Source organism: Ceratotherium simum, chromosome 3 (genome assembly GCF_057802395.1).
Source record: "Ceratotherium simum simum isolate JZ-2026a chromosome 3, ASM5780239v1, whole genome shotgun sequence".
In the NCBI taxonomy this organism is placed as follows: Eukaryota; Metazoa; Chordata; class Mammalia; order Perissodactyla; family Rhinocerotidae; genus Ceratotherium; species Ceratotherium simum.
Window position 1 is genome coordinate 45435635 of NC_141902.1, and position 12764 is coordinate 45448398.

General features: G+C 33.5%; 1 protein-coding gene across 2 annotated transcripts in view; it reads right to left on the reverse strand.

Annotated features, from left to right (window-relative positions):
• FAM227B (family with sequence similarity 227 member B) overlaps positions 1-12764 on the reverse strand; it is a 206498-nt gene that overhangs the window by 174532 nt on the left and 19202 nt on the right. For both annotated transcript variants that reach the window (XM_087427054.1, XM_014780403.2), the window contains exons 8-9: positions 9936-10037; positions 6123-6249 (exon numbers count right to left, since the gene is read on the reverse strand). In XM_087427054.1, the coding sequence (XP_087283180.1) occupies positions 6123-6249; positions 9936-10037 (229 nt within the window). The remainder of the gene's footprint in view (positions 1-6122; positions 6250-9935; positions 10038-12764) is intronic.

The window sequence follows — 12764 nt, forward strand, 5'->3', positions numbered from 1 at the left end:
CAAAAAAAGTCCAAAGTCAGTAGTAAGAAGGAAATAACAAAATTCAGAGCAGAAATAAATGAAACAGAGACTAAAAAAAAATAGAAAGGATCAATGAAACTAAGAGCTGGTTCTTTGAGAAGATGAACAAAATTGACAAACCCTAAGCCAGACTCACTAAGAAAAAAAGAGAGAAGACTCAAATAAATAAAATAAAAAATGAAAGAGGAGAAATTACAATGGACACCACAGAAATATAAAGGATTATAAGAGAACACTATGAAAATCTATACACTAACAAACTGGATAACCTAGAAGAAATGGATAAATTCTTAGAATCATACAACGTCCCAAAACTGAATCAAGAAGAAACAGAGAATCTGAATAGACCAATCACAAACAAAGGGATTGAAACAGTAATCAAAAACCTCCCAAAAAACAAAAGTCCAGGACCAGATGGCTTCTCTGGTGAATTCTACCAAATGGTCAAAGATTTAATACCTATCCTTCTCAAACTCTTCCAAAAAAATTGAAGAGGATAGGATGCTTCCTAACTCATTTTATGCGGCCAACATTACCCTGATACCAAAACCAGACAAGGACAATACAAAAAAGCAAAATTACAGGCCTATGTTGCTGATGAACATAGATCTAAAAGTCCTTAACAAAGTATTAGCAAATCAAATACAAAAGAACATTAAAAGAATCATATATTACGATCAAGTGGGATTTATTCTAGGGATGCAGGGATGGTTCAACATCAACAAATCAATCAATGTGATACACCACATTAATAAAATGAAGAATAAATTTCACATGATCATCTCAATAGAGGCAGAGAAGGCATTTGACAAGATCTGACATCCATTTATGACAAAAAATTTCAATAAAATGGGCATAGGAGGAAAGTACCTTAACATAATAAAGGCCATATACAACAAACCCACAGCCAACATCATACTCAAAGAAGAAAAACTGAAATCCATTCCCCTGAGAACAGGAACAAGACAAGGGTGCCCACTCTCACCACTCTTATTCAACATAGTACTGGAAGTTTTAGCCAGAGCAATTAGGCAAGAGAAAGAAATAAAAGGGATCCAAACTAGAAATGAAGAAATGAAACCCTCACTATTTGTGGATGACTTGAATCTGTATATAGAAGACCCTAAAGAATCCACCAAAAAACTACTAGAAATAATCAACAAATAAAGTTGCAGGATATAAAATCACGAAAATCAGTTGCATTTCTATACACTAATAACAAACTAGCAAAAAGTGAAGTCAAGAATACAATCCCATTTACAATCACAACAAAAAGGATAAAATATCTAGGAATAAATTTAACCAGGGAGGTGAAAGACCTATACATTGAAAACTATAAGACATTATTGAAAGAAATCGATGATGACATAAAGAAACGGAAAGATATTCTGTGCTCATGGACTGGAAGAATAAACATACTTAAAATTTCCATATTACCTAAAGCAATCTACAGATTCATTGCAACCCCAATCAGAATCCCAACGACATTCTTCACGGAAATAGAACAAAGAATCCTAAAATTTATATGCAACAACAAAAGACCCCGAATGCCAAAGCAATTCTGAGAAAAAAAGAACACAGTTGAAGGTATCACACTCCTTGACTTCAAAATATATTACAAATCTATAGTAATCAAAAAAGCATGATACTGATAGAAAAACAGACATACAGAACAATGGAACAGAATTGAGAGCCCAGAAATAAAACCACACATCTATGGACAACTAATCTTCAACAAAGGAGCCAAGAACACGGGATGGAGAAAGGAAACTCTTTTCAATAAGTGATGTTGGGAAAACTGGACAGCCACATGCAAAAGAATAAAAGTAGACCATTCTCTTACACCATAGACAAAAATTAACTCAAACTGGATTCAAGATTGAATGTACGATTTGAAACCATAAAACTCCTAGAAGAAAACATAGGCAGTATGCTCTTTGACATCATTGGTCTTAGCAGTATCTTTTCAAACACCAGGTCTACTCGGGCAAGGGAAACAAAAGAAAAAATAAACAAATGGACTACATCAGACTAAAAACCTTCTGCACGGCAAAGGAAACCATCGACAAAATGAAAGACGACCCACCAAGTGGGAGAAAATATTTGCAAATCACTTATCTGACAAGGGATTAATTTCCAAAATATACAAAGAACTCATACAACTCAACAACAAAAAATGAACAACCAGATCAAAAAATGGGCAGGGATATAGACAGACATTTTTCCAAAGAAGAAATACAGATGGCCAACAGGCACATGAAAAGACGTTCAACATCACTAATCATTAGAGAAATGCAAATCAAAACTACAATGAGCTATCACCTCACATCCATCAGAATGGCTATAATTACCAAGACAAGAAATAACAAGTGTTGGAGAGGATGTGGAGAAAACAGAACCCTCATACACTGCTGGTGGGAATACAAACTGGTGCAGCCACTATGGAAAACAGTATGGAGATTTCTCAAAAAATTAAAAATAGAAATACTATATGATCCAGCTATACCACTACTGGATATTTATCCAAAGAACATGAAATCAACAATACAAAAATATTTATACATCCTTATGCTCATCGGAGCATTATTCACAATAGCCAAGACATGGAAGCAACCCAAGTGCCCAGCAACAGATGAATGGATAAAGAAATGTGGTATATATATATATATATATATATATATATATATATATACACAATGGAATACTATCAGCCATAAAAAACATAAAATCATGCCATTTGTGACAACATGGTTGGACCTTGAGGATATTATGTTAAGCAAAATAAGTCAGAGAGAGAAAGACAAATACTGTATGATTTCACTCATGTGGAAGATAAACAAACACATAGATAAGGAGAACAGATGAGTGGTTACTAAAGTGGAAGCGGGTGGGGGTAGGGCAAAAGGGATAAAGGGTCACATATGTTTGGTGATGGATAATAACTAGACTATTGGTGATGAACACAATGCAGTCTATACAGAAACTGAAATATAATAATGTACACCTGAAATTTATATTTACAAGCCAATATGACCTCAAGAAAATAATCTTTAAAAAAAACAATTTTTTACTAAGCATTTTATTATCTGGATGCTCCTAATACCCTATGAAGATAATTAATACTAGTAATGATCCCTGAGAGTGCCTTTTGAATTGTCAATATCAATTATAAAGTTATATTCAGTATAATACAAGAAAATGAAATGAAATAAAGATTGGAAAGCAAGAAATAGAATTTCTTTGCAGATGACAAGATTTTGTATGTAAAAAACTCAAAAGAATCTACAGATAAACTATGGTTGAATTTTGTCAGTCACTGAATACAAATTAAAATCAAAAAGCAAATTACAATTCAATTAATCAGCAATAATTTGAAAATAAAATTTAAAATATTTTTGATAGCAATCAGACAATATCAAAAACCTGGAGAAAGTAATAAAAGATGTACAAGATCTATATGCTGAAAATAGAAAATGTGCTGAGATAAATCAACAAAATTATAAATAAACAGGAAGATATGCCCTGTTCATGACTTGGATGATTCAATAAAGAGAAGATGACAATGCTCGTAAAACTTATCTATAGATCCTTGCCACGTCTTGGCAAGAGTAAACGGATTCTTTCTATAAGAATGTTAATTTTTTTTTTAGATAACATTGGGTGGAAGTCAAATCAGTTTGTTTCCCTCTGTCATAACAGAACTATAATTAAAGACTAGAAAATAAATCTAATTTTATGTATCTATGAAATTGATCCAGTGTTAAATTATTAGTAGCTAAAATACCTAAAAATTATTCATTGTAAACAGAAGAGTAAAAAATGTATCTAAACTGCATTAGGTGAACATTCATGTTAGACAAAAAGAATTTTTCTCTCTTTTGTAAACTCATACAATTTTTATAGGAGAAAAGGGGTTTTTCATTGATTAAAGATACAACACATATGGAAACTATTGCGTGAAAAAGGAAATCAAAATTGCAACTACATGCTGCAAATGTTTTATGTCTTGATCTATATGGTGATTTCATGTATGTGTGTGTGTGTGTGTGTGTGTGTGTGTGTGTGTGTATAGTTGGGTTCTTCCTGTAGTAAGTTCCACAGACTTCCTATGTTTCTAATTTGTATTCTCCCTTTACAACTATGATTGTTTCATTCTTTCCTAGAAATTTTTGTTAAAAGGTTGGATTATAACTTTTATCTGTTTTGTTCATTTTTTTATTGTTGGATTAAAATTTTCATCTGTTTTGGCAACTTTTTTCTGTTGAGTTTTAATTTTTTAATTTGTATTTATTTATTTTTTCCCCCAAAGCCCCAGTAGATAGTTATATGTCATAGTTGCACAGCCTTCTAGTTGCTGTACGTGGGACGCGGCCTCAGCATGGCTGGAGAAGCGGTGCGTTGGTGCGCGCCCAGGATCCGAACCCGGGCCGCCAGCAGCTGAGCGCGCACACTTAACCACTAAGCCACGGGGCTGGCCCCGTCTGTTGAGCTTTAGAATCTGTATTAGTTTGCTAGGGCTGCCATAACAAAATACTACAGACTGGAGGACTTAAACACAGAAATTTATTTTATCACAGCCCTGGGGGCTGGATGTCCAAGATCAGGGTGTCAGCAGGTTTGGTTTCTCCAGAGGCCTCTCTCCTTGGCTTGCAGGTGGTTGACTTCTTGCTGAGTTCTTTGTGCGTGCACATTCCTGGTGTCTCCCTCTCCTTGTATAAGGACACCAGTCATATTAGACTAGGGCTCACTCATATGACCTCATTTAACCTTAATTACCTCTTGAAAGGTCCTATATCCAAAAACAGTCACATTCTGAGATGTACTGAGGTTTAGGACTTCAACGCATGAATTTTGGGGGGACACAATCCAGTCTAGAACAGGTCTGTAGGAAAATTGTTCTGTTCTTTATCACATTTTTCCTTACAGTATTTTTTAATAAATACTGTGCTCATTCACTTTTTGTTTCTTGTATTTGAATTAGTTGGATTTTTCTTTGTAAGGTGACTCTTATCGGTGTATGTATGGATGAGGGAGTTTCTCAGGGTTGTTTTCCAGTCTTTACCTCTCAAGGGCTCCCTCCTCAAAATATGAAATATTTTCTTACAGAAATGACTTGGGGGGCCGGCCCAGTGGCACAAGCAGTTAAGTGCGTGCGCTCTGCTGCGGCGGCCCGGAGTTCGCCGGTTTGGATCCTGGACGCGCACTGACGTACCGCTTGTCCAGCCATGCTGTGGCGGCGTCCCATATAAAGTGGAGGAAGATGGGCATGGATGTTAGCCCAGGGCCAGTCTTCCTCAGCAAAAAGAGGAGGATTGGCAGATGTTAGCTCAGGGCCGATCTTCCTCACACACACACACACACACACACAAAGAAATGACTTGGTTACTAAGAATTGACACAAAACAGTTTCAAAAATCAGTCAAAATTTGGGTTGGAAATTTACAAGAATTACTTGAAAACAGTCAATAGCTATCTTTTGGTAATCCATAATAGTATAATAGTTTTAGAAAAAAATGTTGGGGAGGTCATTTCAAGAATATGAAACTATACCTTTAGTTTTCACCCCAAGTATCTAAATCTCTAGCTAAATGCTCTAGGATAGAATTTTCCTTCTCTTCAACCTTTCAGTCCTACCACTCCCACTGGCACATATACCATGATTTGAAAAATAAGTTTTCCTTGATTAATGATTGATTGTACGTTCTATGAGAAATTCAATTAGCTCCAGAATTTACCCAATATTATTTGCTAGAAAAATGTCAGTAGTGTTCCGAAAGCAGATTAAAATATTTATCTTTCAAATATAAAATATATATGGTATGACTTCATTTCTGTGGTAATTCAATTTTCTACAATAATTCCACTGCCCATAAAAGTTATTTGGCTTCTAAAGTTAATAAGCAATAAATTTTGGTATAATAAAATTTTCAGAATAAATGATCATTATTATTTTAAAACATAGGCATCAATATGGTGTTGTAAGGCAAAGAACTACCAATTTTTTTGACTGAAGTAAACAAAATACTGTAATCCAAAATACCAAATCCAATTTGGTTTTAGATACCAAAATAATGATCAATACATGAGTGACATATTCATACCTGACAACCAAAGAAAAATGTTATTCCCTAGATCTTCTTTAAATTCATCATTAAAGAGATTACTGGATTCTGGAAATGCTTCCTGGAATGTTGCATAGATAGCTTGTGCCAAGCAATCAGGATAAATCTACCAAAAATGGAGTCATATTAGAATAATTCCATATTTTACATAACATCACAACTACCAAAGAAATTATTATTAAGTTTGTGAAATATACGCATCCCTTTTTTCCTATAATTTTCTTTTGGCCATTTATTACTTCTTTGTACCTCTAATTGAGAGTCACAAACAAAGAAAATTTGAAAATAAAGTCAATCAACTTGGCTATTTGTTAACATTTTGGAAAGTTTAATTTGGATAAAGGATGAAGTTAACAATTAAGGTAAGATTTGACGATTACAGATTTATTTCATTTAACCTTGCTATTGTTATCCTGTTTTAGAAAGTGACACACACAGGTCATTATAATAAAAAGTATATACATATTTTTTTAATTGAAATATAATTGACATATAACATTGTGCAAGTTTCAGGTGTACACCGTGTTGATTTGATACATTTATATATTACAATGATTACCACTATAGTGTTAGCTAATACCTCTATGCCACATAATTATAATTTTTTGTGGTGAGAATAAAAAGCATATTTTTAAATAATTGAAGCCTGTCTAGGTGAGTTAATATATTTTAACTACTACTGTATTGTTTACGTATTAAGACTATGACCAGAAATCAACAAATAGATGGTACTACCAGCATTCTTAGACTTAAAATCCTGAAACTACTAAATTCCTCTCAAAGAGTGACTAAACATAGAAAGATACCATATTTTTATATTAAAGATTTAAAACTTTTTTATTTACTATTTTGGTATTCTGCATTCAGATAAATATTTACAGTCACACATTTAGCCCTTAATAATGTTTAATAATTAATAATAAAATATTTTAATTGAAAGAGTCCTTAGAGGTCCATGTCCTAATTCCTGGGACCTGTAAACATTAATTTATACAGCAAAAGGGCTTTGCAGTTATCATTAAGTTAAGGATCTTGAGATGGGGAGATTATCTTGGATTATCCAGTAGGCCTTAATTGCAATCTATTGTAATCACAAGTGTCCTTGTAGGAGGGAGGCTGCGCAAAATTTTACTATAGAACAGGAGAAGGCAATGAGATGGCAGAAACAGAAACTGGAGTGATGAGACCAGAAGCCAAGGAATGCTGGCAGCCACCCGAAGCTGGAAGAGGCAAGGAACGGATTCTTCCCCGGGGGCCTCTTAAAGAAACTAGCCCTGTTGATACCTTGGTTTTAGCCCCATAAGACTCTTTTTGGACTTCTGGCTTCTATAACTGTAAGACAATGAATTTCAGTTATTTTAAGCCACTAAATTTGTGATAAATTGTTATAGCAGCAATAGGAAACTAATACAGTCACCTAATCCAGTAGTGCTCAAATTTGCTGGTACGTGATGGTATTCTTTGAAGAACTCCATGATTTTTTGTGGGGAGGGCTAAGGTGTGCAGAAAATGCTTTAATATATTGATATATTTAATTTTACTGAATGAACCATAAAGATTTTTACTACCAGAAACAATCACATACTATATTTGTAGTATATAAAATCATACTAATGATCAAAATCAAAATGTTGAACAAGGTGAATAAGTAGAACTTCTAAAAGTTTTCTGTGAATATCTCACCCTCAGGAGATTAAAGGAAAAAGAGATCAAGTGTGGTGGGAAGATTTCTGAAGGAATATCATTATATGACATTGGAGGAAAGGGAAGAAAAAGCCATATTAAATATGTTTAGATTCTGTTAATTTGTATTGAACAGCAGGACCTGAAGATAATTTTTTGATTCTTTAATATTAATAAATTTCTCTTCCTTAGGTAAGATAAATCAAATGAGCCAATAGTAACAAAATCCCCACTTAGTTGAATGAGCTAAAAATAATGGACATTGGTCAATGAAAGATGAGGTTCTACTTCTACTTAAACAGATCTGGAGGGGATAGACCTGTAGGGAGGTGGCCTGATTCTCAAGCTTAGAAACAGGGAGCGGGAACATTAAAAGAAGACTGAGGGCCGGCCCCGTGGCTTAGCGGTTAAGTGCGTGCGCTCCGCTGCCGGCGGCCCGGGTTCGGATCCCGGGTGCGCACCGAGGCACCACTCCTCCAGCCATGCTGAGGCCGCGTCCCACATACAGCAACTAGAAGGATGTGCAGCTATGACAGACAACTATGTACTGGGGCTTTGGGGGAAAAATAAATAAATAAAATCTTTAAAAAAAAAAAAAAAAAAAAAAAAAAAAAAGAAGACTGAACACAGGTCAAGGGGTCAAATCACTATGGTGTACATCTTGTTTGTTCTCAAATGAGACTTTGAATCTTGACTAAACAACTTCTAATTTCTCCTGGGAAAAAGCCACTGAAAATAGAGACCCAGAAAAAATCAAGTCATGATTTGTGAAAGGTTATAAATATAATATCTATCAAAAAGCACAACCATTCCAGGGGAGAACGTTTGGACCATAAATGTAGAACTAGAAATTTGAGAAGGGGGGTTATGCAATGGTGCCACTACCTCCTTCTTTGTCCACATTAACTAGGATTCTTATCCTTTTCTCAGGAGCCCTTGAAGCATGTGTTAAAGCATGCTTGATTTCATCAAACCATCAAGGAAGGCTAAGCACACTCACCACAAAAGGATAGACTACGTGAAAGATTTTGGATAGGAAAAACAGCAGTTTTTGTCATCTCTAGACAATTTAATCACCAAAAATCCTAACCATTAACTAACTTTTTCCTGCAAAGAAGAAAAAAATGTTAGCAGAGAAAATCCTAGTCTATCTTTCAGAACACCATTATTCTACGAAACAACAATTTATGAATCATGGATCTGACCTCTCATCTGAGACAACCCATCTGTGGAACTGAGACACTGTCTGGCCAAGATCACCCAGGTAATTAGTAGCAGATTCTGGACATGAAGCCAAGTCTCCTTATTCCCAGTCCACTACTGGTTTCCTTCTACAACATTGTATGGATATGTTTGTGAGTAAGATAGGTCAAGATTGAATATAAATATTTGGCAATTTAGGTTTATGTTTTTATTGTAAAGGACATTTAATTGTTTTATTTTAGGTTTGTTTCACCAATGAAAATAACTACTGACTCCAAAATACTTATATATTCTGATTTACAGATGTCAACACAACAAAGAATTTGAACGTGACTTCTGCTTTGAAATGCTAGATGTTTAAACTTAAAAATACCCAATGAAATTCCTATGCATATTCATTTCACATTATTTAAGAACATAAATAATTTCAATCAACTCTATTCATTGGTTAGTATAACAGAAGAGTAAAACAAGCATTTGATTCATAAATTTGTCGATTGCTCTTTATTGTAACAGGGTGCTTAGTCCTTAGGCATAACAAACTTGTTAAGTCCTCTTAAACAGTTCAAATGATATAAAGTAAAAGAAAAATGATAAATAATTTTGTATATATACAGAAAAAATAAGAATATATATAGGATAAGTCAATAGTTTTCAAATTATTAATATGCAAACAAAATATCTATACCACACTAAGGGGATTCTGTAAGACTTTTAGTCAAGGGAATAGAATATTCTGGTGTGGGAGGTATAACTTTTTAAATATTACCATTATTTACTCTACTTCAGGCAATTTTGCTTTCAAAGTAACAAAAGCTGTTCTCATATGTGTTTAAATAAAGTAACTATTTTCTAATTCAATTGCTCTAAAAATAATTAGCATAATCAGTTAATTTCTATATTTACCTGAAAGAACGCATCCTTTTGACTTACAGGTATGCTCATGAAAAGTGTCACATAACTTTCTGAAATTCTATCAAACAAGGAATCTTGATTTTCTCTGTCAGGCTTAAAAAAATAAAATGTGTATAGAATTAAAATCACTAATATTATAATTTAAAATTGGATTTTGTTTGCATAATTCAGTAATTTTATCTTAAAGGGCAAAGCAGTCACTATAATGGAAGGAGCATGGGTTCTGGCATCATGCAGACCTCAATTTGAATGCTGGCTCCATTATTCATTAGCTGCATTACCATGGGCAAGTTAATTAAGTCCTAGTTTCCTCATTTGCCAAATGTAGGTAATGTATACATACCTTAAACTAGTATAGTAAAATTAAATAATGACAAGGATCATGTTTTGTTTGACTTTCTATTTCAAGCTCTCAACACAGTGCCTCACACACAGAAAGCACACAAACGTTTGATGAATTAATGAAAGTTCTTGCATAGTTCTTGGCATGCAGAAGGCAATCAATGATTTAGTTACCTTCTATTGTTCTATAACCATTCCAATTCTTTCATTATTAGTAACTCAGTATGAAATTAAATCAATTACTGGGATGAGACAGCCTTAGACAGAACTAGTAAAGCTGTGACATGATAGCTAAACTGAAAACAAAGTATGTTGTAAAATGAAAGAAATCTACAGATGATAATGTCAATACTATGGTAAAGTCCTAGTGTAGCACTCTGAATTCTTGCTCTACTAAGCAATGACGAGATGAATTAGTCCAAATCTATGAATTAAGCAATAAATATGAATTAAAGAGTCCAAATTAATTTATAAAGTCAATGCAGAAGTACAAGTTGGCATTAATAAATTTTGGTAATAAACACCAAAAATTATCAAATTTGGTGGTAGTTTTCTATGAAATTAGCAACCCAAATGAGCCAGGATTTATAAATGCATAGGATCTTAGACCTAAAATGGAAGTTAGATATCACCTAGATTAAAGCCCTCTGTCTTAGTGATTATACTAATGCTCAGAAAGATTAAGAGAATTATTTAAGGTTATAAAGTTAAGTAATTGAGAGCTAGACTAGAATCTAGATCTCCTAACTCCCAATACAGCTCTCATACTTGTGTAATAAGTTTAAGGAAGGAGATAACAGTAAAAATAATAATGATAATATTAATATCATTAATATTAATAGTTAGCAATTCTTTATCACTTATGTAATAGGCAGTGCTTCTAAGATATAAGGTTGTGTGAGAATTAAATGAGATTCTCTCTATATAATTTACTAGTCAAAAAGTTAGTATGTTTCAACTATACAATCTACACTTAACATGTATGAAGAAAATAAATTTACCCAAACAGAAAGCTCCAGAATGTCTTTGATTAATACCATTCAACCTAGTGTCCATACCATTTATAACTCCACAGGAGACTGAGTAGCAAAATGATATGGTCATTTTTTGTAAATGTTTTGGTATGCTCGAAAAGAAAATGTATCCTGCAGCTGTTGGGTATTCAAGTTACTGATGTATCCATTAGAACAAGCTATTTAACATATGTTAAGTTATATTTGCATTCCAGGAACAAATCCCATTGGTCAGAATGTATAATCCTTTTAATATGCTGCTGAATTTGGTTTGCTAGTATTTTGTTGAGGATTTTTCATCAATATTCATCAAAGAAGATATTAGTCTGTAGATTTTTGTTTCTTATAGTATCTATGGCTTTGGTATTAGGGTAATGTTGGCCACTTAGATTGAGTTAGGAAGTGTTCCCTCCTGTGCAAGTTTTTGAAAGAGTTTGAGAAGGACTCATGTTAATTCTTCTTTAAATGTTGGTAGAATTCATCAGTGAAGCCATCTGGTTCAGGGCTTTCCTTTGTTGGGAGGTTTCTGATTACTGATTCAACTTCCTTACTAGTTATAGGACTATTCAAATTGTCTCTTTTTCCATGATTCAGTCTTGGAAGATTATGTTTCTAGGAATTTGTCCATTTAAAAATACAGGTTATCCAATTTTTTGTCATACATTTGTTCATAGTACTCTTATAATCCTTTTTATTTCTTTCTGTATAGTAATATCCCCACTGTTATTTCTGACTTCAGTAATTTAAGTCCTCTCTCTTTCTTAGTCAATCCAGCTAGAGGCTTGTCAATTTTGTTGATCTTCTCAAAGAACGAACTTTTGGTTTTGTTGACTTTTTCTATTCTTTTTCTATTCTCCATTTTATTTATCTCCACTCTAATCTTTATTATTTCCTACCTTCTGCTAGCTCGAGGTTCAATTTGTTCTTTTTCTAGTTCCTTAATATGTAAAGTTAGGTTGTTGATTTGAGACATTGTTTTTAATGTGTTTACAGCTATAAATTTCTCTCTTAGCACTGATTTTGCTACATCCCATAAGTTTTGGTATGTTGTGTTTTTGTATTCATTTGTCTCAAGGCATTTTACAATTTCCCTTGTGATTTCTTCTTTGACCCATTGGTTGTTTAGGAACTCTTATAGATTAACGATGGGCGTATAAATTTATATACCCAGTTTGGAAATAATGTGGCATTGTCTTGTTAAGCTGAACATTTTCATACCCAAAAATGCAGCAATTCCATTCCTTCTTTATGCTTCTTGTAATTTCTGTTTGAGAGCTGGACATCTCCAATAGGTCATAAAAATTGAAGTATATAGTATTTATGCTTCAGAATATGCTTGAGTATTTATGCTTCTTTTGTTATCCTTTAAGGGGTTGAATCAATTAAGTTCTGTTAAGCTGTATTTGGGTTTTGTTTTTGCTATGGCTACTCTCAGTGAAATGCAGGCTTTGAATTCTTCTTGCAT